This window comes from Leucopleurus acutus (assembly GCF_964270905.1).
Source record: "Leucopleurus acutus genome assembly, chromosome: 11".
NCBI classification, from domain to species: domain Eukaryota; kingdom Metazoa; phylum Chordata; class Mammalia; order Artiodactyla; family Delphinidae; genus Leucopleurus; species Leucopleurus acutus.
The window spans coordinates 103,856,958-103,881,874 of NC_139152.1; the positions used below are offsets into that span (position 1 = coordinate 103,856,958).

Genomic DNA, 24,917 nt, shown 5'->3' on the forward strand with positions numbered 1-24,917 from the left:
GTACCGTGTGCAGCAACGAAGATCTTACACCCAGCAACGAAGATCCCATGTGCGGCAACTAAGACCCGACGCAGCCAAATAAATAAATAAAATGTGCTATACACAATTACAAGACACTGGAACTAAGCTTAATCACACTTTAATTAGTAAACTCACTTTTGTTATGTTTTTGTTAAAGGAAGAACAATGTGTTGCTATGATACTTCTAATGTAATGAGTTTTGTTCAAGATTATGAAAAGTTTGAATAATTTCCCTCCAGACCATTTCATTTCAAATTTATACAGCTTGTTTAGTTACTTGACCAAGCCAGAAGAAAATAAAAGGAAAAAAGACACTCAGCCGGATGAGATAAAGAACGCTAACACGAGGTCCAGGCGCAGCTTGGTTTTTCTGTCCCAAGTGCCAGCGAAAGCAACGACAGACGGGTGTACACCTAAACAGAGTGCCAGGTCAGCCCATTTTTACTGGGCTCAAAATTTTTAATCGAGTGATGAAACAAAATTCACATTTTGTGGCAAGACAAGAAACAATTAAACGTAAAATTTCTCTCTCCCGGTCTGGGCCTCTTCAGACCCTTTAGTGTGTGCTGTGCATCTGCATTAACCAGACCTCCTTAGGTGAGAACCTTCCTTCCTAATCTTGTAAGGAGCAAAGACGACCCACTACTGCCTCTGTACACGCAGATCTGGATTGTGTAAACTATCAATATGTCATTTGATATATAACACTTTGTCTCAAAAATGTATATAACTGTTCTTTGACCAAAAATGGGCCCAACAGTCCTCAGGGCTTCCTGAAAGACTGTCTCCTGGGTAATAATACTCAAATTGGCTCAAGTAAAATTTTCCATTCCTTCCTTAGATCAGCTATTGATTAACTGATTAATTAATTGAAGGGCCTCAATGAATTTCTTCAATTCTTCTTTCAGTAAGGCAGCGACACTCTGGTTGGATGATGTGCGCTTCTCTGCATAATACTTTATCTTTGGTTTTGTCTTGCTTGTCTGAAGAATAGCAACACAGCATTTTGAAAAGCAAGTGTGAAAGTAGCTCTTTTGCCCGTTTCTGTTCCCCTCTAAACTTGAAATAACCGAATTAACCTGTTTATTCTTTTCCTAGATAAAAAGAACTAAGAATAAAGAATTAAGTAAAGAATGACCAGCTCTCTATCCCCAACAACCCCCTTAGCAACCCTGCAGGCAGATCACACGGGCAAGACGGGCGTCAGAAGGGAGAGTCAGCCAGCCTGCACGCAATAGGGAAGGATGCGGAACACAGCCTCCTGCCTCGATGATTCACTGAGATTCTCCCCCCTCTCGCTTTTCCCTTTAAAAACTGTCATGGCTGAGTAGAATCTTTGGATTTGGTCTGGGGATGTGAGTCTGCCTTCTCCCCAGATTGCCGGCTTTTCTGATTAAAACATCTTTCCTGTCTACTGACACTTGCCTCTCGATTATTGGCTTTTGAGCGGTGAACAGCTGAACCTGAGTTTGTTAACAAATGTAATCATTTGGTTATTTTTATTCACAGGCAGCATTGATTTCTTTCTTTTTTATAAATTTATTTATTTATCTTTGGCTGCATTGGGTCTTTGTTGCTGTATGCGGGCTTTCTCTAGTTGCGGCGAGCAGGGGTGGGGGGCTACTCTTTGTTGTGGTGCGCGGGCTCCTCATTGCAGTGGTTTCTCTTGTTGTGATGCACGGGCTCTAGGTGTGCAAGCTTCAGTAGTTGTGTCACGTGGGCTCAGTAGTTGTGGTTCACGGGCTCTAGAGCTCATGCTCAGTAGTTGTGGTGCACGGGCTTAGTTGCTCAGTGGCATGTGGAATCTTCCTGGACCAGGGCTTGAACCCGTGTCCGCTGCATTGGCAGGGGGATTCTTAACCACTGCACCACCAGGGAAGTCCAGCATTTACTTCTTATTAGGCTGGCTGCTGTCATATTCACAGGTAATGTCCCATGTATGCAATATGATGGATATTCTTTCAGAGAATCAAAATTGTGAAGACTTTCAAATATGCATTTGTTGGTAGTCAGATCAAAACACAAGAAATATGAAGTTTTTGAAATATGATAATCATATTTTTCACAAACCTTAATCGGTTACTGGCTCAGTGTTATGCTTATGGTTTCCAGTTAAGATAACACCTCAGCCACAACAATGGCTGTACTCACCCCATCTTTATTCAAAATTGAAGTTCCACGCAGAAAAGCAATGGACTTTTTAAATGCAATAATGACTTCTTTCCCATTTTCCAGGTCTTTTATCCTACTTCCTAGCCATTTAAAGTCTGGTAATATTTCTTCAAAATAATAATCCTTCTTTTTTTAAAAAAAAATAATCTATTTATGTATTTTATTTTCGGCTGCTGTTGGGTCTTCGTTGCTGCACACAGGCTTTCTTTAGTTGTGGCAAGCAGGGGTTACTCTTTGTTGTGGTGTGAGGGCTTCTCATTTTGGTGGCTTCTCTTATTGTAGAACACGGGGTCTAGGCATGTGAGCTTCAGTAGTTGTGGTACGTGGGCTCAGTAGTTGTGGCTTGTAGGCTCTAGAGCACAGGGTCAGTAGTTGAGGCACACGGGCTTAGTTGCTCCATGGCATGTGGGATCTTCCTGGAGCAGGGCTCAAACCTGTGTCCCCTGCATTGGCAGGCAGATTCTTAACCACTGCACCACCAGGGAAGTCCCTGAAATCCTTCTTTAAGTGCAACTGGATACAAAATTTTGGAAGAGACTGCTGAGGCTAACATATAAACATTATTCACATCAGAATTTCTTGATTTATTTTTCCGGCAATCAAATATCCACCCCCCCCCCCCCCCCACTAAACAAAGTTGCCAACTCATTCCCCGTGAAAACTTTCCATTGACCATCCTCCTGGAGTTCTGCCACAGCCAGCTGGTCTGCACTGGGACCTGTAGGTAGCACTATCTGAGCGTTCTCTTTCTCTGCCAGTCTCCGGGAAATTTCCAGCACAGACTCTCCTTCATATTTGGGTATTTAATAGTATAAAAGTCTGGATCAGGATCTTTTTGTTCTGGTAATGGAATTGGAGGCTTAAAACCAAACACGTGCAGAGTCAACTGCACATAGTCATGTCCTACCCCATGAAAAGATATATGTACAAATTTCAAGGTGGTCTTTGAGTTTGATTCCCTGTGAAAATCAGTCTTTTTCAGATCTTCCATGTGTCTCCTGTAATGTCCTGCAGAGAGTCTCTCTCCAGTAGGCTGGCATTCACTAAATCATTATTCCAGGAAGCATTCCAGGGTTCCACACAGTCCTCTATGCATTTTGGACTTTCTTCATCATGAGGAGATGTGATCTAAACACCAGTTTCCCAATAGACCCTTTGTCTGTTCTCTTCCTTGCAGTTGTGAGAGGCAGTAATCATCACACCTCCAACTGCTTTGAGCTCCTGGACTGCATATGATGTAGGAACTTATTTCGGAAAAAGGTACACAGAAACATCTTTAGCCAGCAAGACTGAAAGGGTGAGTTTAGGAAGTCTTTGGATGCTGCAGCTGTTAGTTACTTGACCCCAGCTGTCATACCCAAGACAAAGTTTCTCAACATCTCTCAAGGTATTTGTGCATCTTCTGTGTTGATTGGATTACTGTAAGGTCATTAATATAGCAAAACCCTGCCACCAGAGCAGAACCAAGTCCTGCAGCTCCAAAAGTCATCCAGCAACAAAGAACCTCCTTGTTTGTCCCATTCAGTAACAGATTTTCAAATTGCTCTTTTGTTTGGCATTGTTTACTGGTTTGCAAAGGGTGGCGCAATATAAAAAATCAATCAATGTAATTCATTACATTGATAGACGTGAGGTGGAAAGACCACACAGTCATCTCAACTAATGCAGGAAGAGCATTAGACAAAATCCAGCAGCCTTTTATAATGAAAGCACTCGGAAAATCAGGAATAGAAGGGAACTTCTACAACATGATAAAGGCCATATGAAAAACGCATAGCTAACATCACATTCAGTGGTGAAAAACTGAAAAATTTCCCCCTAAGATCAGGAACAAAACAAGGATGGCTGCTTTTACTATTTAATTCAACATAGTACTGGAAATTCCAGTCAGAGGAGTTAGGCAAGAAAAGGAAATACAAGTCACCCATATTGGAAAGGAAGAAGTAAAACCTTTTCAATATGCACATGATATGATTCTATTTATAGAAAAACCCCAAAGTATGCCCAGGAAAACTATTAGAATTAATAAAAGAATTCAGCAAAGTTTCAGGGTACAAGATCAACACACAAAAGTCAGCTGTTTCTATAAACAGCAAGGGATAAATAAAAAAGTAAATAGCATCTAAAAAAAATCCGGAAATAAATTTAACCAATAAGTGAGAGATTCATACGTGAAAAGTACAAACATTGATGAAAGAAGTTAAAGATATAAATAAATGGGAAAAAAAAGGAAAGACGTCCAGTGTTCATGAATTGGAAGACTTAATATTGTTAAGATGTCAAAACAATCTTTAGAAAGAAGTTGAAGGACTCATACTTTCCAAGTTCAAAACTGTACTACAAAGCTACAGTACTTGAAATAGTGTGGTATTGGCATAAGGATAGACATCTAGACCAATGGAATAGAATTGAGAGTCCAGAAATAAACTCATACAACTATGACCAATTGATTTTTGACAAAGGTGGTAAGACCATTCAGACAGAAAAGAATAGTGTTCTTGACAAATATTGCTAGGACAATGGGATATCCACATGCAAAGGTAGGAAGCTGGATCCCTACGTTATACTATATATAAAAATTAACTCAAAATGGATCAATGACTTACATATAAGAGCTAAAACCATAAAACTCTTAAAAGAGAACATAAGGGTAAGTCTTCATGACCTTGGACTTGGCAATGCGTTCTTAGATATGACACCAAGAGCATGAGCAATAAAAGAAAAAAAAGATAAATTGGACTTGATCAAAATTAAATACTTTTCAGGGAATTCCCTTGATGTCCAGTGGTTAGGACTCGGTGCTTTCACTGCCAAGGGCCCGGGTTCGACCCCTGGTTGGGGAACTAAGATCCCGAAAGTCACAAGGCACGGCCAAAAATAAAATTAAATACTTTTGTTCATTAAGGACATTATCAAGAAAGTGTAAATACAACCTGTAGAATGGGAAAAATATTTGTAAAAGTCATAAATAAGAATTTAATATCCAGAATATGTAAAGAATTCTTATAACTCAACAGCAAAACGTCAAACAACTCAATTTAAAAATAAGCAAAATAGGGGCTTCCCTGGTGGTGCAGTGGTTGAGAGTCCGCCTGCCGATGCAGGGGACACGGGTTCGTGCCCCGGTCCGGGAAGATCCCACACGCCGCGGAGCGGCTGGGCCCGTGAGCCACGGCCGCTGGGCCTGCGCGTCCGGAGCCTGTGCTCCGCAACGGGAGAGGCCACAACAGTGAGAGGCCCGCGTACCGGGAAAAAAAAAAAAAGCAAAATACTTGAATAGTTGTTTCTCCAAATAAATAATACAAATGAAGGGGAAATGTATCTCAAAACCACAGTGAAGTACCACTTCGTAACTACTGAGATGGCTTATCTTTAAAAATGGAAAATAACAAGTGCTAGCAAGGATGTGGGAAATTGGAACTCTTGTACATTGCTTGTAGGACAGCAATGTAAAATGGTGTAAAATGGTGGTTCCACTGTGGAAAACACATTGGCAATTCCTCAAAAGTTTACACATAAAATTACTATATGATCTTCTTTTTTTAAAAAAATAAATTTATTTGTTTTTGGCTGTGTTGAAAGCTGCGCGCAGGCTTTCTCTAGTTGTGGCGAGCGGGGGCTACTCTGTATTGGGGTGCGTGGGCTTCTCATTGTGGTGGCTTCTCTTGTTGCAGAGCACAGGCTCTAGGCGCACGGGCTCAGTGGTTGTGGCACGTGGGCTCAGTAGTTGTGCCTCGCAGGCTCTAGAGCACAGGCTCAGTAGTTGTGGCACATGGGCTTAGTTGCTCCGTGGCATGTGGGATCTTCCCGGGCCAGGGATGGAATCTGTGTCCCCTGCACTGGCAGGAGGATTCTTAACCACTGCGCCACCAGGAAAGTCCCACTATATGATCTTGTAATTCCACTCCTAGATCACTGTGCTATGCCCTCCTCCCACACCCCCCAATTTAAATGTTGAAGCCCTTACCCTCATGTGATTGTATTTGGAGACATGGTCTTCGGGAAGTAATTAAGGTTAAATGAGGTCATAAGCGTGGGGCCCTAATTAGGATGTCATTATGGGGGTCACAGGATATAGTCTTTTTAAAAAAACTATTTATTTTTTGGCTGCGTTGAGTCTTTGTTGCTGCGCGTGGGCTTTCTCTAGGTGTGGCGAGCGGGGGCTACTCTTTGTTGCGGTGCGTGGGTTTCTCACTGCGTTGGCTTCTCGTTGCGGGGCACAGGCTCTAGAGCACAGGCTCAGTAGTTGTGGAGCACGGGCTTAGTTGCTCCGTGGCACGTGGGATCTTCCTGGGTCCGGGCTCAAACCCGGGCCCCGGCACTGGCAAGCGGATTCTTAACCACTGCGCCACCAGGTAAGTCCCAGGACATAGTCTTTTAAGAGGAATCTACCTGAACACAAAGAGGTCACGTGGGCACACAGTGAGATGGCAGCTGCCTACAAGCCAAGAGAAGAGGCTTCAGGATGAAACCTACCTTGCCAGCACCTTGACCTTAGACTTCCCGGCCTCCGGAACTGTGAGAAATAAATACCTGTTGTAAGCCACCCAGTCAGTGGTATTTTGTTACAGCAGCCTGAGCAGACTCTGACACCCAGAAGAATTGAAAACTGCTCGTATAAGCACATGTATAAGCATGTTCATAGCAGCACTATTCGCAATAGCTGAAAGATGGATCCAAACATCCATCAATGGATGAACGGATAGACGACTTGAGTTATTTAATACAATGGAACATTATTTAGCCATAGAGAGGAATGAAGTACATGATATATGCGTGAATCTTGAAAACATGCTGAGTGAAAGACACAAAAGGTCACGTATCATTTTATTTCATTTATATGAAATATCCAGAGTAGATAAATCCATAGAGACAGAAAGAACGTGGATCAGTGTTTCAAAGGGGCTGAGGGGAGGGAGTGTTGGAGAAACTACTAACGAGTAAGGGGTTTTACTTCAGAGTGACGGAGATGTTTTAGAACTAGATAGAGGTGACAGTTGCACAACACTGTAACTGTACTAAATGGCACTGCATTGTGTACTTTAATTTTATGTTATGTAACTTCACCTCAATGAATTATTTAAAAAAGACTCAGGGGTGGTGTTCCTGTATGTCAGGATGACATACTGCTTTAAGAAGCAGGTGGATTTGAGCAATGTATGGGCAGGTGGCCATGGATATTGCTGGCACCCTGCCTGAGCACTTATCCCCTACCTACTTTGAGTGTTGAAACTCACAGCTGCCCTTTCCCCAGGGAACTGTCCTTGCTAAAACAGGAGCCCTTTTGCCCTGGACACTACAAGTCACCCCTTCCACCTCCTCCTCACACACTTGGCCAACTGGCACAAAAAGGGCCCTGGTCTCAAAGTGGGACCATCCTTGTGGGGCAGTTTGTCCTCCAGAGCTTCCCTAGGAAGGGGGAGACTGAAGCTGGTCCCCAGCAGAGACAGAAAACTGCCACAATGAGTCATCTGAACAAGAGTTGCCTTCTCAGGCTTTGCTTCCAGGGAACCTGATGCAAAATGGTTACGTAAAGCCAATACTGATGGTGAATTATACGGTTTTTGAATTATATCTCAGTGAAGCCATTATATTTAAAAAACACTTATTAATCATTTATAATAACTAAAGGGTTGTTTCTGTTGTTGTTTTTAAAAGTACATCTCACCAGGGTAACGCATTCCTGAAATTTCCTGGTCGGGTTAAATCTGTGAAGTTGAAATTGTAAGCGTCAGTAATCTAAAGGGTAAAAATGCTTGTTCTTGACTCCCAAACACACACCCATTCTTTTAAAAACACTGAATTCCACGGAAATGGTCTCTGTGACAATCAATCTAGAGATAACACGACAGGTCACGGCAGTCTCCCCTTACTAACGTGGCTGATGATCCGCTCGTTCTCTTGTGACTCTTTGCTCAGAGAAATCCATGCCCACAAAGCATGCACATCTATTCAACGTAAATAAAAATAAATTTTAAAAATGGAAATGACGTACAAGATGATCATAAAAGCATCCTAGTGAACCACAAGTCCTGGAGATAAATGGAAAAGGCAGCATGAGAGTTCGCAGCAGCCCTTGCCACCCAAGGAGGTACAATGTCCACACTAGTCCTCAAGAAAAATGAAGGAAATCCTCCCTTGTTGAAATAGGGGTTTTAAAGGAAGCTTTCCAAAAGTCAATTTTTTACAATGCAAACAGGTGTGCCTTGTGGTGTGGCTGTATTGACCCTCGATGTTTACAACTACGATGTTTGTGTATTACTAAGTATGGCCAGAGCAGTCGCCTGCTTTCACGTGATGTTAACAACAAACTTGGGCCTGTGATCTTGGCCCCGCTGTTCATCAATGTACTGGCTGTACCTAGAAGAACTCTGGAAAAACTTACGGAATGAACAGCTCTCTGTTCAAAACCATTTTCTTAAAATGGTTGGTTTCGTTGGGAGACTAGAGGAAAAAGGATAGTCAGGAATTAGAAATCATTCCCTTGGTAGAAATCATTCCCTTGGTAGAAATGCAACGAATAGGCCCTGAGGTCAGTTCTGGGAGGGGGAAAAAAAACCACCTAAATTTCCTTTTATTTAAGAGACACACACAGAATGTTGCCCGATTTTCTTCACCGTCCCACATAACCTGGAGTGTCCATCCTTAATTCTGCCCCAGGGTCTGGTGCGGACCCCTTCCCTGCCCGACTACAGGGGAGGGAACAACTGTGACGGGTCAGGTCTCACGGGCCATGGCAGTGGGGGAGCAAATGGGATGGTTGGGTCTGTAGGAGGCATAGCAGGGGATGGCCTGGAAGAATGTCTCACGTGAGAGCTGAAGGACTGCAGAAGGGAGGGGTATTCTAACTCCCCCCCTCCCCAAGTCGGCCGTGGAGAGAGGCCTCCTTCTGTGGCTCAGGAGGGAGATGGGCTCTCGACGTGGCCACGCGGCTCTTTGCCCAGCATATCCTCCTCCTTCTGCTCCAAGCTGATGCTCTGTGAACAAGGTTGCAGGTGAGGCCTGGCCTTGCATTTGACCAACTGTAGCTCTGACACCTCTAGGGGCAGTGCCCTCGACGAGCACGTGTGGCCTGCAAAGTCGGTCTGTTGGGTTATGCTCTGCACCCCTATGAAGGGAAGCCGCTTCCTCTACGCCACCTGACATCCGGGCCTGACCTACCTCAAGCTCCTGCAAAACCTCATCCATGAAGTCCCGGGAGTTCTGTTTGTAAGACACAGCTAATCGAATTGCATCGCTGAAGAGCTGGAGGTAAGGTGAAGGTGGTGGGAAGGAAAACAAGGCCGTGGGGCCAGTGGCCTGGACTCTGCCTGCCCTGTACCCACTGGCCCCGCTCCCATCATATGTCCACACAGTACTCCACCCTAAAATCAGCAAGGTCACTCCTCAATTCACCTTTTCCCTGTCACCCTGACCCCATGCATGGTCAATGTACCTTTTCTTCACCAAGCCCAACCCACCACCGCCCCTACTGTCAATGCTCACACGACCCCTTCCTGTCACCACATGCTCAGCACAGCCCCCAAAACAGTGCCCGTCCTCTCCACCAGCCCTGCAGCCAGCCCTTCTCTCCATCGCTTCCCTGGTAACTTCAGCACCAGGCCGTCCCCGGCCTTACGAGACTGTCTCTGCAGTCTCCCATTACCTTCACAACGTTGGTACCATCAGCAGCTGAGACAAAGTACAGGGGCAGGGAGAACTTCCTGGCAAAACTGAAGCTTTTTTGGGTCATCTTTATGTCTGCTGTAGAGAGAAGGTAGGACATGGGCCTGTCTACAAAGGCAAAGGGAGAGAATTTTGCAGGGTGGGTCACTGGAGGTCCCCATTCTAGGAAGAGGGATGAGCAGGGACAACCAGGGGACGTGTCTTAGAAAGAGTTCATTTCACTGGGATCTGCGTCTCGAGAAGGCAGGTTGCCTCACTTGGATCCTTACTGGGAGGGCAGTCATGGCAAGAAACCAAGGGCTGTGTGTTGGGAAAAAGAATGGACCATTGACGGTTCGCTGGCCCAGGAAAGGAAGAGGAAACGTGTGATGGTGGGTCCCCCATGAATTGCTGGCACCCAGATGTAAGGTGGCCTCACCATCGATTTTATTGGCCACCACAATGCATGGAATCTCTGGCCTGAACTCCCGAAGCTCTGCATACCAGGTGCTCAGGTTCTTGTAGGTGATTTTCCTCTGCACATCAAATACCTGCAATTAGCAGAGGAAAGAAGACAGCCCAAGTGCATCAGTGTCTCTGCATGCCACCCCCAGGTGACACACACACAAGCAGGCAAACACGGGCTTGGCAACTCGGACCACGCACCACTCTGAGCGGCCTCCCCTCTAACCACAAGGGCTATGCCTTGCCCACCCTTCTCACCCTCTAGAACCTTCATCCGGTCACCTTATTTACCTATTTTAACCGGATTTTATCATTTTACTTATTGATAAGTCCGTTACAAATGGTAAGCTTTTTGTTTTTTTCGTAGTCTAACTACTGCTTAAACTTTGTTTAAAAACTCCCTTATAATGGGACTTCCCTGCTGGTCCAGTGGTTAAGACTCCACACTTCCAATGCAGGGAGCATGGGTTCCATCCCTGGTTGGGGAACCAAGATCCCACATGCCACGCGTGGTGTGGCCAAAAAAACCCAAAACACCTCCTCTATGATAATCTTAAATGTTTCCAGAATTTCCTTTCAGTTATTTTGATTTACTTTTAATTATAAACTTTTAATTTTGTATTTTAGACTTTGTAGAAGTACTTTTGTCTTTTATTATTCTGTAGCTTATCATAATTTTATTAACTTTCTATAATTTATAGTTTTTACCTATTGAAAAGTGCCCGCAAGAAGCATGAGCACTGTGACTGGCTCTAGGGCGGGGAGGACAGAAGCCCTAAGATGCTTCACGTTGCTGCTACAGGGATCCTTCAAGCCCCTCGCAGGAGCTTCTCAAAGGCCAGCTTTCTGTTGCCCAGACACCCTCCAGAAGAGACTCACATGTCCAAACTGCCCCAGCACAACAGTGGATTGAGATGCACAACCCTGTAACCTGCTGGAATGGCAGATCTTACTTCTAAACAACCCAGCCCTTCATGGGAGTAACCATGTCCAGGGCCAGGGATTCCCCCTGCACGGCAGTGGGCTCTGGTCAGCAGCTGTCACACCTGAGGCAGCAGGAGGTCCACCTGAGAGGCTCTTCTATGGTACTCTCCAGGCCCAATTTCAATAAATGACTACTTTGTCTTGAATTCCCAATAAAGACTTCTTTTAAAATACGCTTGTAATGAAACTTCCGGAATCTGCTTCACACCTCCCATGGCTGCCTGCCATGGTGACTGTCAGTCACACTTTGTCCAGGTCTGGTTTCCTGAGCTTCCTTTCCTTGTTTTGAGAGCTGAGGAGCTGGTTAGGCTGAGAAGCATACCCTTTGGGGTTTCAAGGTGGAGGGTGGAACCCCAGCTCCCTCTGGGACTATCAGGTCCCCATGTGGTCACGAGAAGCTGAGCGCTTTCTACCGGCAAGGCCCCCTACAGCAGGCTGGGGCTGGTGGTAGGCACCTGCACATACAGGTATGCAGGGAGGCTGGCAGGACGAACACCCCAGGTCTCAGAAGAGGGCCCAAAAGGAGCTAGTGGAGATGTGTCAGAGGCAAGAGGTCACGACTGCTGGCACTAGTCTGCCCCCATTTGCCTTACCCTGTTACCCTCTTTTGTTTTGTCCCATTATAGGTACTAGCATTAAATTTTGGAAAATTTCAAGAGATCTTGTGCTTAAGGGACAGAAGAGCCTGAGAAAGGAGCCAGTGAGTTTGTGGGCAGGAGGTCCTAAAGGACACAGGTTTACAGTTCCTCTCTCTATTCGTGGCCCTTGCCATAGCTGAGTGTCAGGCTCTCCTGCGGCACCTGTCACCCACTGGCTACTGGGCTGGACCTCTGAGGGCTGTGCTCTAGACAGCAAAGTGAGAGGCTGAGATGGAGGAGGGGGCCATTTTGGAGGGGAAAGCTCCCTGGGAACCAGAGCCTGCTCAGCCCCAGCATCTGCCCCTAGAGAGCAGCGGATGAGGGAGGCCTCCATTAGGGAGGGACTGTGTTGGACTCTTAGATGCTCTGCCTGATGATGAGGCCCTGAACTTGCTCCCCCCGCTGGAATGGTGGCTCCACACATCCCCCCACCCCCCACCCCCCACCCCTGGAAGAGAAGCTGGCTCTGGCGTGTTCTCACTCCGAACCTCTGGGAAGCACGTGCACTCTGAAGCCTGCGCTAATCCTTCCCTCCAGCACCCAGCCCTGGTGAGGAGGGCTCAGTCCTGCTGGGCCCTTCATCCCTTCACCCCTCAGGCCAGACTTGCCCAGAGCCTTTGCCCTCCAGTTGGTTTCATACCATGATGCAGGCGTGGGCCTTGTGGTAGTAGGAGGCGTGCATGCTCTGGAACCGCTCTTGGCCTGCTGTGTCCCAAAAGTCTGCAATGTGAACACAGCTCTGACTGCCTGATGGGGGATGAAGGGCAGAGAGCCCCAGACGCTGAGCATCTCTGTGCGGTGTCTGTGTTCGGAAACACAGGCACCCGTGGGAGGATGGCGAGCAACGGAGACCACACAGCTCGCGGGTGTGTTGTCAGGATGTAACGCACCTGGGCGTGCGTGGGGGCGGGTGAGAGGGAGACCCAGGGCCAGGAGGAAGGAGAGTACAGACAGGGAGCCCCAAGAGGGAGAGGGTCAGTGACCTCCTTCCCCCACCTATAAGATGCAGGACGCTCCAAGGTCACAACTAGGCCCAATTCCCATGTGTGCTGATCACAGAGGGTGGACACAGTCAGGCCGGACGTGTGGCCTGGCCAAGGGGAAGGTTGTGCCCACATTTAAAGCCAAACCCTTTGTGGCAGATGACACTCAGACCAACCCTGTTGTTTCTTTACACTGGCTGAAGAGCACCGGAACAGAACCCTGCGTGCTTCCTCCCACCCTCCCTGGCTTCCGGGCTCTCTGGGTTGTACCTATCACCCTTCATCCATGCCTGGGGTCTCATTTCCCCCTGCTTGACTCTCTCCCCCACTACTTCTCCCTCCTGAGAGGTGGTGTGGCTCGGCACTGTGCTGCTCACCCACAAGGACGGTCTTGCCGTCCACCGTGGCCGTGTGCTTGTACAGGGTCAGGGCGTGTGTGGACAGCTGCCGGGGCTGACTGCACTTAGGTTAAGGGGCAAAGATGAATGAAAAGAGACGTAAGCAAGGTGCTGGGGGGCGGCTGCTGGGGGGATCGAATGGGCTCTCTCTCTCCTTCTTTAAGAAGTTATTTAGATTTTAAATTGAATGAGTGTTGCAGACAGAGGATCAACTTCAAATATCACAGGCACAAGCTCCATGGAAAGGTGAGGGGTGGGAGAGGTTGGGATTATGTCCTGGCCACCTAAGTCCAAGGGAAAACATGGAATGGAATTTTACAGAGCAGCTGTCTGAAACAGCATCACGTAGTTGGCCAATGAGACTGCGGGGATGCCCCAGCTCCCCATGGATGGGGCTCTTGCAGGCCAGAGAGGAAACCCAGCCATAAGAAGCAACATGACAGTTCCAGGGAAAGAAAGTCTTCATAAGCCAGACAGCTGACAAACTGTTTATGAACTGTAGTTTGCTTTTTGCAACCCTATCAAAAAGCTTGGGGAATAACATTTCCTGAAGCTGCAAGATGCTGTGTGGTTTAACCATCGGAGCTGGGATGATGCAGGTGGGTGGGTGCAAAGGAGAACTTGGTAGAAGGTGAAGTAAGATACACTTAGAGTCTACCACGGGGGGGCTGGGGCCCCGGGCAGGGAGCAGGGGGCTCTGGGGTTCTTCTCACCCCCAGTTCTCAACGGACTCACTCGGGAAGCTTTTAAAAACCATCCCAATTGTCTCATTCCAAACCTGCACAATGCAACGATTCACGGAAGGAGGGTGGGGCTGGCGCTTCCTATTTTACAAAGTTGACTCATACCAGAGAATGTTTAAACATTAGAGAGCCCAAGCTCTGAGGTCAGAGATGTTAAGTGACTTGCCCAGCGCCAGAGCTACTAAGAAGGAAGAGGTGGGGTTTGAGTCCAGGCATTTGACGAGGTACTTACTGTTAGCCATTCCACTGCTTTCCTAATAGAAAGCAGATCCAGATGTGAGTAAGCTTGAAAATATGCAGCACCAACTACATGTGATGCCACGTGGGTCAGCTGGTGAGAAGCCAGCATGAAATGAAACCTGCGAATTTACTCACTTATCCCTCCTCCCTGGACCGCTGGAGCAAAGGGGTGGGCAGTGGGGCTGAGCTGGCCTGAGGGTGGAAAGGGCCACAGGAACAAGGAGCATTTCAAAACTTGAAGGATACAATCCATCCATGAGAAATCTCTCCATAAGTCTGTAAGGAGAATGTGCAAGTGGTCAGGTGCATCCCTCAACGCTCCTGCCTGCCCCTGTTGCACCACCCAAGGGTTGAAAACTTGGAAGCCAGCTGTGGCTTCCCCCCTCCCACTCCTTCCACAGCTACACAGTTTCCTTTCAAGGACAATGCCCAGGAACCACCCACCCACCCTCTTTCTGACTCCCCTTAAGTTCCTGACACCCTTTGGCTATAATGCTGACCCAGCACCCACAGATGCTTTCCCTGTGGGCAGGGACCCCAGTTTCCTCCTTTTAGGGAATAAACAAACTGTGGTACATCTATAATATGGACTACTACTCAGCAATAGCAAGGAAAAAATTACTGATATACCCAACAATTTGAACAAATCTTAAGGGTATTATGCTGAGTGAAAAAGGTCACACGTTGTATAATGCCTTTTATACAATGTTGCCAAGATGACACAATTATAGAGATGGAGAATATTAGTGGCTACAGGGGTTAATAGGGGTGGTAGGAGGTGAAGTGGGGTGGGTGTGACTATAAATGGACAGCAGGACCGAGGCCTCTGCAGTGATGGAATAGTTTTGTATCTTGAGTCCAGTGATGCTTACACAAATCTACACATGTGACAAAATGACACAGAATTATACATATGCATTGAACTAATGCCAGTTTCCTGAATTTGATCTTGTACTACAGTTACGTAAGATATAACTACTGGGGAAACTGGGTGAAGGGTACACAGGCCCTCTCTGTATTCTCTTTGCAACATCCTGTAAATCTGTTATTTCAAAATGAAAAGTTAAGAAATAAACAAAACAAAACAAAACACAGACTGGGAGAAGCTACGTGCAATGCCAATCACTGACAAAGAATTAATATACAGAGATTATGAACAGCTCTGATACGTGAATAAGAGAACACACACACAACCTGGGTCCTAAGAATATGAAGAGGCAATTCAGAAGAATGGCTAAAAAACATATGAAAAGATGCTCAATCTTGAATGATTTTAATGTAAATTAATGATTTTCATGCAAATTAAAACAAATGAAGTAGCACACACATCCTTCAGATTAGCAAAATTGAAAAAGTCGTATGATACCAAATGTTGCACATTTTGTGGAAACTCTTGTACTGTGCTGGTAGGAGTGTGAACTTAATATACTACTACTTTGGAGAGCAACTGGGATAAGTCAAAGTTTGAGCTAATCCTAAAACTGGGCAATTTCACCCCAAGTCTAATAGACTATGTGCCCAAGATGATAGGCATAAAAATATTCACTGCAATATTGTGTCTAATACCATAAAAATTGTAATTTCATAACTGTTCTTCAACAGAAGAATGGACAAATATATTTTAGTACAAAAAAATTTAAAATAATTACTGAGTGCTTGCCATTTGCCAGATACTATGCTAGGTGCCATGATATAACATTTAACAAAACAGAGGAAAATTCCTGTCTTCATGGAGCTTACAGTCTAGTGGGTGAAGACAGGCAGTAAACACACACTTAAAATATATATAGCCACGTGTATGGTCACTGGATTTAGAACAAAAGCATTACTGCAATTCAACAGGGTAAAGGATTGTTTTATCAAGGAATGGTGTGGAAACAAATGGATATCTATGTAGGAAAAAAATGAACATTACTTGAGGACATTACTTAAAATGGTGGAGTATGAAGTTCTATGGGTCACTCCCTCAACTGAAACAACCAATAACTGGAAAAAATGATCAGAATCAACTATTTCAGAACTCTGGAACCTGACTGGACACAATGACCAGTAGAGTGCTGGATAAAAGGAGAGTGCTGGTCTTGTGCAAAAGAACAACACGCACAAACCAGCAATGGTCACCCACTCCTCAGGCCCACTGCAGCTAGGCAGTGACCCGTGTTCCAAATGTCTGGCTCCAGTAGAGATACTTTCCTCAAGAAGTTTGGCCGAGGAGCCAGATCTCAGCTCTCTCAGGCTTCAGAGTCTTCCCCTGCTGGCATCTATTGGAAATTTAAAGGGATAGGAATACCTCTTTGTTTCTTTCCCCTTTTGGAGTCAAATATTTAAGGAAATCTTTATCAGGTCACTGTATGATCACAGATAATGGAATAGAAATATCAGTGACCACACACAAGAAGGAATATACACTTTGCAAAAATAGTATATGGAAAAGTTACAAGTGGATACTCCAGCTCTAAACAAGCAGAAATCAGCTATACCCGAGGAGTGGGAATATCTGAGTTCCAAAGTCACCACATCAAAATACTCAGAATGTCTAATTAACAACCAGAAAATTACAAAGCATACAACGAAACAGGAAGGTATAGCCTATTCTCATGATAAAAAGAATTTAACAGAAACAATACCTGAAGAAATCCAGACCCTGGAATTACCAGTCAAAGAAGTTAAATCAATTATCTTAAATATGCTCAAAAAACTAAAGAAAACCATGGACAAAGAACTAAAGGAAATTAGAAAGCAACATATAAACAGAATGAGAGTATTAATAAAGAGATAGAAATTATGAAAAGAAACCAAATGGATATTCTGGGGCTGAAAAGTACAATAATTTAAATGAAAAACTCCCTAGACAGTTTCAACAGCATATTTGAGAAGGCAGAAGAAAGGATCAGCAAACTTGAAGATAAGGCAACTGGAATTATCCAGTCTAAGAAGCAGAAAGAAAAACGAGTAAAAATGACCAGTGCCTAAGGAGCCTATCAGACAACATAAATCATCCTAACACATGCATCATAAATAGAAGAGGGGTGGGGGCAGAGAGACTAGTTGAAGAAATAATGGCTAAAAACTTCCCAAACCTGATGCAAGACATGAATGTACACACCCAGGAAGCTCAACAAACTCCAAACAGGATAAACTCACAGAGATCCACATTATAGGCAAAATGTCAAAACTCAAAGACAAAATCTTCAATAAGATAAACAGCTAACTTCTCATCAGACACCACTGAGATCAGAAGGCAGTGGAATGATATATTTAAAGTCCTGAAAAAAAAATTGTCAAAAAAGAATTCTATGTTCACCAAACTATCCTTCAAGAATGAAGGAGAAATTAAGACATTCCCAGATAAACATAAGCTGATGTGACTTATTACCAGTATATCTGTCCTATAAGAAATGGTACAATAAGTCCTTTAGGTTGAAATGAAAGGACACTAGACAGTAACTTGAAGCTGTATGAAGAAATAAAGATCTTCAGTAAAGGTAGCTACACAGGTAAAGATAATAACCAGTATTCTTGGGCTTCCCTGGTGGCGCACTGGTTAAGAATCCACCTGCCAATGCAGGGGACATGGGTTTGAACCCTGGTCCAGGAAGATCCCACATGCTGCAGAGCAACTAAGCCTGTGTGCCACAACTACTGAGCCTGTGCTCTAGAGCCCAAGAGCCACAACTACTAAGCCTGTGTATCACAATTACTGAGGCCCACGCACCTAGAGCCCGTGCTCTGCAACAAGAGAAGCCACCGTGATGAGAAGCCCGTGCAACAAAACGAAGAGTAGTCCCCATTTGCAGAAATTAGAAGAAAGCCTGTGCGCAGCAACAAAGACCCAACGCAGCCAAAAAAAAAAAAAAAAAAAATCCAACACCAGTATTCTCATATTTTTGGTTTGTAACTCCTCTTTTTTCCCATGATTTAAAAGACAAATATCTAAAACTATAATTGTAAATCTATGTTAATGATCACAATGTATAAAGTTGTAATTTGTGACAAAACAATATCAAGGGGAGGGATAGAAATATATAGGAGCAGAGTGTTGGCATACTATTATAACTAAACTGGTATTCAAATAGGCTGCTGTAAATTTTAGATATTAATTATAATCTTCAAGGCAACCATTAATAAACAACTAAAAAAATTATACAAGACAAGAAGGGACTCAAAATAGTACACTACAAAAAATTAAAAAAAAGAAAAAGTAATGGAGTACTTGAGAAAAAAAACTGGAGACATAAAACAAATAGCTAAATGGCAGAAGTAAATCCTTCTTTATCAGTAATAGCTTTAATTATTGTTGTTGCAAATGAGAATAGATAAAACTCTCCAATTAAAAGTGAGAGATTGGGAGTGTATATTAAAAAAACATGATCCAGGCATGTCCTAACTGTAAGACACTTGCTTTAGATACAAGGTCACAAAGAAGTTGGAAAACAAAAGGATGATAAAGATATTGCATGCAAACAGTATTCAAGAGAGAAATGGAGTGACTATACTACAGTCAGACAAAATAAACTTTTAAGTGACAAATGTTACAAGAGACAAAGAAGGACATTATATATTGATAAAAAGTTCAATCTATCAAAAAGATATAAAAGTTATAAACATATATGCACCACACAACAGAGTCCCAAAATATATGAAGCTAACACTGACACAACTAAAAGGAGAAATAGAGAGTTGCACAATAATATATTGAGATTTCAATACCCCACTTCCAATAATGAGTAGAACAATGAAACAGAGGACTTGAACCACACTAACTAGGTCTAACCACCAATTAGACCTAACAGACATACACAGAATACTCCACCCAACAATAGTAGTATACATATTCTTCTCAAGTGAACATGAGTTAGGCCACAAAAAAAAGTCATAATAAAATTTAAAAGACTTAGATCATACAAAGTATCTTTTCAAATAAAATGGAATGAAACTAGAAATTAATAACAGAAGAAAAACAAGAAATTTCACAAAAAGGTGGAAATTAAATCAAATAGGGAAGATTTAGTCAAATTAAATCAATAACATAACTGTACATCTTTAGGTAGTAGACATGAAAGAGCAAACTAAACTCAAAGTTAGCAGAAGGACGGAAATAATAAAGATTAGAGTGGAGATAAACAAAATACAGAATAGAAAGACAACAGACAAAAATCAGTGTAACCAGAAATTAGTTCTCTGAAAAGATCAAGAAAATCAACAAACCTTAGCTAGACTAAGAAAAGAGAGAGGACACAAATGATCAAAATCAGAACTGAAACTGGGGACAGTAACATCAATTTTACAGAAACAAAAAGAATTACAAGAGAATACGATGAACGAACAAGCTGGATAACTGAGATGAAGTGCACAAATTCCTAGAAACACACAAAGCACCAAACAGACTCAAGACGAAATAGAAAATCTGAGTAGACCTATACCAAGTAAGGAGATTATATCAGTATTCAAAAATCTCCCATAAGGAAAAGTCCGGGACTGGATGGCTTCACTGGTGAATTCTACCAACCATTTCATGAACAAACACCAATCCTTCTCAAACTCTTCCCAAAAATTGAGGAGGAGGGAACACTTCATAATTCTTTCTATGAGGCCAGTGGTACCCTGATTCCAAAGTCAGACAATGACACTACTAGAAAAGAAACCTACAGGCCAATACTCCTCATGAATTTAGTTGTAAAAATCCTCAAAAAAATCCACTGGCAAAGCAAATCATATTAAAAGGATTATACACCATCAAAAGGACCAAGGGAGATTTATTCTCAGAGTATAAGGATGGTTCAACTTAAAAAAATTAATCAAACATATCATATTAATAGAACAAAGGAAAAATCCTACATATTCATCTCAACAAATGCAGAAAAAGCATTTGACAAAAACCAACGCCATCTCATGACAAAAACTAGGAATAGAAGGTAATTACCTCTAGGATAAAGGCCATATATGAAAACCCCACAGTTAATACTCAATTGCAAAAGACTGAAAGCTTTCCCTTATAATGAGAAACAAGAAGATGCCTACTTTTGCCACTTCTATTCAACACAGTACTGGCAGTTCTAGCCAGAGCACTGTGATGAGAAAACAGTTATTGTGAGTTGCTTCCTAGACATTTTACAGCATGACAATCCTGCTCACACCTAAAGTCTGGACATTTAGATGAGGACCTGAGTTTAGGATTCCCGCCACAAGTTCCTGCTTTGCTTTTCCCAGGGCACCTTTTAAAATAAACAGACTTGAGGCTGAGAAAAGTTAGTGACCTCTGCCCCAATCAGCAAAGCCCCTAGGGAATTACTGACAGCTACCTGGGTCTAAGGATATGTTAATAACAGACAAAAGTGGAAACCAAGGTGGAACTGGGGCACCTGGGTATAAGACTAAACTAGGCATCTGGTTAGGGGCAAGTTTACCCTCATCCTGCGAAGGCAGAAATGGATGTGTGCCCCACTGGTCCAAGACAGCTGAGAAACAGGCTCACACCCTGTGGAGACAAGCTGCCAGCACTGCAGAGCCTCCCTTCAGGGGAAGTTCCACGCCTGTGCACAGAGGCACTGAAGTCAGTTAAAAGAGTGTGTCAATCTTTACACTGGGATTTCCCTGGTGGCGCAGTGGATGGGAATCTGTCTCCCAATGCAGGGGACACGGGTTCCATTCCTGGTCCAGGAAGATCCCACATGCCGCAGAGCAACTAAGCCCATGCGCCACAACTACTGAGCCTGTGCTCTACAGCCCACGAGCCACAACTACTGAGCCCGCGCGCCGAAAGCCCACGCTCCGCAACAAGAGAAGCCACCGCAGTGAGAAGCCCACTCACCTCAACAGAGTAGCCCCCGCTCACTGCAACTAGAGAAAGCCCGCTCGCAGCAACCAAGAGCCAACACAGCCCAAAATAAATAAAAATTAAATCTTTTAAGAAAAAAAAAATCTTTACGCCGATTATAGTCAGGCATCATCTCTATCCACTCTTCTCAACTCTGAGTTCTTTCAAGACAGTATCTTCAGCACCTTTCTTCGACCTGTCGCTGGTTGTGCCAGTCACACTTCTCACACTTTCCTCTCCCCATTCCCACTGTCTGCATCTTGCAGTCTCTCAGCCCCATACCACACACAGGAATACCCCAGCTCTCACCTCACCAGGACTGCTTCAGTAGTCTCTAGGGTGACCGGTCCCATACTTTCTGCCAGGACTCATGGATAAAGCTCAATTTCCTCAGTCCTGTGACTTGCCCCTGGGGACGCCCTCCTCCCCAAACACACACAGCTGCTGATGTGACGCTCCCTTGTTCCCCCATGCAGACCTGGGCTCCAGCCAAGACTACTCTCTCACCACTCCCATAGAAGCCATGCTCCTCTATGCCTCTGGAGGATTTTTCTAACAACCTAGACCCACTCTGGGCCTGGCATTTCTTCCCTAATCTCCCAACATACTTGGACTTGCCCACAGCGCTGTCCCCCAGGCAGATGATTTTCACATTGTCATCGGCATCGTATTTCTCTTGGTCCAGCTCACAGGGTTTGGCTCTGTCCCCGGCCATTGGCTCCTGGCTGTAGAAAGGGGATCAGCTCAGGGGAGGGGGGTCTTGTCACCGTCTGGGAAGATCAAGAAGAGGCTGTTGTTAAAGAGATGAGAAGTCCCCTCCACCAAATCCACTTCCTCTTCCTGGACAGGGGAGACAATGAGCTGACAAGAGAGGGGCCCAAGGAAACACTTACATCCTTCTCTATTCACCACCCACCTGGCTAGCACTTGCTGAATCATGGGGCTGTAATCTTGTCCCCACCCAGATCTTCTGAGAGTGGTTTACCCTATGTCATCTCTTTACTTCAGCTATGCTCAGAACCACAACTCCCACTCCCACCTGGAGAGACTATTCTAAAGCCATGTTGAAGCTTTGCAAGTTTTACCTACAAGCGTTTTCTCACTTGTAAAGCAGGGACAAAACTCAGTGCCCACATCACATGATTGAGACACTGTCTGACAAAGAGGGCTCTGTAAGCCTGAATTCTCATCACTGAATGACAGATCACACAGCCAAAGAACCCTAACCTGTATTCCTGATCCTCTACCTCATGCTTCTCACTTCCACTTCATTTTCCATCATACTGCCATCAGTAGCTGCCTTTTCCTCTCTCAACTAGGCATTCCCCAGACCCTCTTCTCTAGGGTTATTTCATCCTCTACTGGTTTTAGGTATCTCCTAAATGCTGATGATGCCAAATCTGTATCTCCACAGAGATCGCTTCCCTCAGTGCCAGACTCAGGTATGCAACTGCCTACCAGATTTTGAAGAGCGAACTATTCCACACAGGCAAAAATAACCTGTGAAACCTAAGCCCTGCCCACCCCAAAATCGCTCCTCACGTTCCCTGTCTGTACAATACATCACCAGCCACCCAATGCCAACATCGAGGCGTAACAATCTCTAGCTCTATTCCACTATCCTCATGTCCTTAAGCCCAAATATAACTTCACAAACATTACTGGGAATGTGCCGTAGTCCACACTCTGAGTTAACTCGGCACACAAAAATGATGCAACGACAACGCAGCATCAGTGCTCGCACTTACTGAGGGTTCATCACGGGTACATCTTGCACCCGGATAGGAGACACGATGGCAGTCTACTGTGGCAAGAGCTATGACAGACGTGCACACAAGGGTGGAAAATACCGACAGGACCCCTGAGTTTCCCTAACTGCAATGCTACTGTTTCTGCTCAGGTAGGGACTCAGCCTTCTTTACCGAGGTACCCTCAGCCTCAAAAGCAGTGACTGGGAAGTGGCAGATGCCTGATAAGCATAATGAGGGGCTGTCCCTTCTACCTCCACCCTGAAGCTGGAGCGACCTGTTCGGAAGCCAAACGCGGCCAAACCCGTTCTCAAAGACCTTCAATGGGTGTCGATGTCCTCGCCACCCAGTGGATAAGTTCTCCTTCACTCAAGTAGTTTTCGGGCACCAAACAGGTCTGAGAACCACTTTACCCCCGCAGCCAGGCTGGGCTGCCTTCGCCCCCCCTCCCCCTACCGTTGCCAGAACCCACTGTCCCGTTCTTCCCCGCACTGGCCAAGGGCCCGAGGACGGCCTTGGAGGGGCGGTTCCCACATGCGAGGCCGCCACCCGCGCGACTTCGTCTTCTCGGCCGTTCCCGGGCGAGGGCTGGAGACCAGGAGCGCCGCAGGTCGGTCCGCCCACGGCCAGCCGCCCTCAGGGCCCCGAGTCCCCCTCGGATCCCGCCCCGTCCCGGACCCTGCCCTGTCTCGGACCCCGCGAGTCAGCCCGGGTCCCAACCGCGGTTCACTCAGCTTCCAGCGCTGCCCGCGTCCTCGCAGATGCTACGCAACCGCGCAAGGACCCTAGGAGGGCTGCCCGGCCAAAGGCCTGAAGGACCTCGCCGGGGGCTGGCTGGCTAGTCCGGTGCCGGGCGAGAGTACTGCCGGTCAATGAGTACGCGGACCGGGCCGGCCTGGGGCTTCCAATAGCCGGAGTCTGGGGTGGGCTTTGGCCCCGGGGCTGAGCCAGGGTTCAAGCGGCTGTAGGCCTTGGGGAGTGACTGGGCGGCCGCGGGGGGAACGACTGGGGAAGCGTTCCTGAGGCGTGGGGGCGGGGCCTGTGGCGTGTGGGGCGGGGTGCAGGCACGGGGGCAGGGTGCTCAGGTGCGGTGGGTGGACCATAGGTGTGGGGCCGGAGTCTTGTGTGGGCGTTGGTGCCCGAGTGCGGGGCTTCTTTGGGGGTGATGGAAGGGGCGCAGAGCAGCGCTGGGGAAAGTTGGGGGGGGTGGGGCCTCATGTGTGGGAGGCAGAAGACTAGGTGATTTCTAAAGTTTGTAATTCTCTCTTGGGGCGATTCTGAGCATATTTTTCTTTCTTTTTTTTAAAAAAAGTTTATTTTTGGTATTTGTTGCTGCGCGCGGGCTTTCTCTAGTTGCAGCGAGAGGGGGCTACTCTTCGTTGCGGTGCGCGGGCTTCTCATTGCAGTGGCTTCTCGTTGCGGAGCACGGGCTCTAGGCACACGGGCTTGAGTAGTTGTGGCACGAGGGCTCAGTAGCTGTGGCTCGCGGGTTCTAGAGCGCAGGCTCAGTAGTTGTGGCGCACGGGCTTAGTTGCTCTGCGGCATGTGGGATCTTCCCGGACCAGGGATGGAAACTGTATCCCCTGCATTGGCAGGCGGACTCTTAACCACTGCGCCACCAGGGAAGTCCCATGAGCATATTTTTCTACTCCATTGTTGTTAACCGAGAATTGCGACAGCCACGACTGAGCCAGGTTTATCAGGGAACCTAGTTCTCCCCCCACACAGCTCGGCAGTGAGATGCCGGCTCAGGGGCATTCATTGATTTATTCAAGAAGTACCTGTTGAGGGCAGCTGTGGGCTAAGACAGGCATTCCTTGTGGGGACTGAGGGTACAGCGGAGAGCAACAGAGCTGCCATCTTGGAGCTGACCTTCCAGTGGGGCAGACGTGTAAATCAACTAGCTGTTGTAATAAAATTGCAGACAAACCCTCTGAAGAAAGTGCGCAGGACGCCGAGAGAAAGCAACAGGGGAAGTGAGCTGGGCTTCAGCGGGTAATTAGGTGCTAACCTAGGGAAGGTCCCCACTCAAAGGCTGTCTGGCAAAAGAGCCTTTTGGAACGG

At 45.7% G+C, this 24,917-nt stretch overlaps 1 protein-coding gene and 1 pseudogene across 7 annotated transcripts; both read right to left on the reverse strand.

Annotated features, from left to right (window-relative positions):
* Positions 1-2,656: 2,656 nt before the first annotated feature.
* LOC309968990 (glucose 1,6-bisphosphate synthase-like) lies at positions 2,657-7,874 on the reverse strand (annotated as a pseudogene). Its single transcript has 3 exons — positions 7,862-7,874; positions 6,670-6,709; positions 2,657-3,758 (listed from the first exon to the last, which is right to left on the reverse strand). The product of its transcript is annotated as a glucose 1,6-bisphosphate synthase-like (transcript).
* Positions 7,490-23,621, reverse strand: RABL2B (RAB, member of RAS oncogene family like 2B). 6 transcript variants are annotated; one of them, XM_082849837.1, is made up of 9 exons: positions 23,549-23,621; positions 21,714-21,875; positions 14,535-14,564; positions 13,285-13,364; positions 12,565-12,644; positions 10,277-10,388; positions 9,839-9,966; positions 9,355-9,438; positions 8,964-9,170 (listed from the first exon to the last, which is right to left on the reverse strand). In XM_082849837.1, the coding sequence occupies exons 2-9, from the start codon at positions 21,818-21,820 to the stop codon at positions 9,090-9,092; spliced, it is 702 nt and encodes a 233-aa protein (XP_082705963.1). In that variant the 5' UTR covers positions 21,821-21,875; positions 23,549-23,621; the 3' UTR covers positions 8,964-9,089. The 6 variants fall into 6 exon arrangements, with proteins under 6 accessions (XP_082705962.1, XP_082705961.1, XP_082705958.1 ...); XM_082849836.1 differs by having other exon boundaries at positions 7,490-9,438; positions 9,839-9,933; XM_082849835.1 differs by having other exon boundaries at positions 7,490-9,438; positions 9,839-9,936.
* Positions 23,622-24,917: the final 1,296 nt, after the last annotated feature.

Excerpts from the sequence above, each read along its gene's own strand:
- RABL2B (XM_082849832.1), bottom strand. The coding sequence starts at position 21,820 with ATGGCCGGGGACAGAGCCAAACCCTGTGAGCTGGACCAAGAGAAATAC. Across the intron at positions 12,645-13,284 it reads CGGCAAGACCGTCCTTGTGG|ACTTTTGGGACACAGCAGGC; the intron begins GTGAGCAGCACA and ends TTCACATTGCAG. Across the intron at positions 9,439-9,838 it reads ATGGTACCAACGTTGTGAAG|CTCTTCAGCGATGCAATTCG; the intron begins GTAATGGGAGAC and ends CCTTACCTCCAG.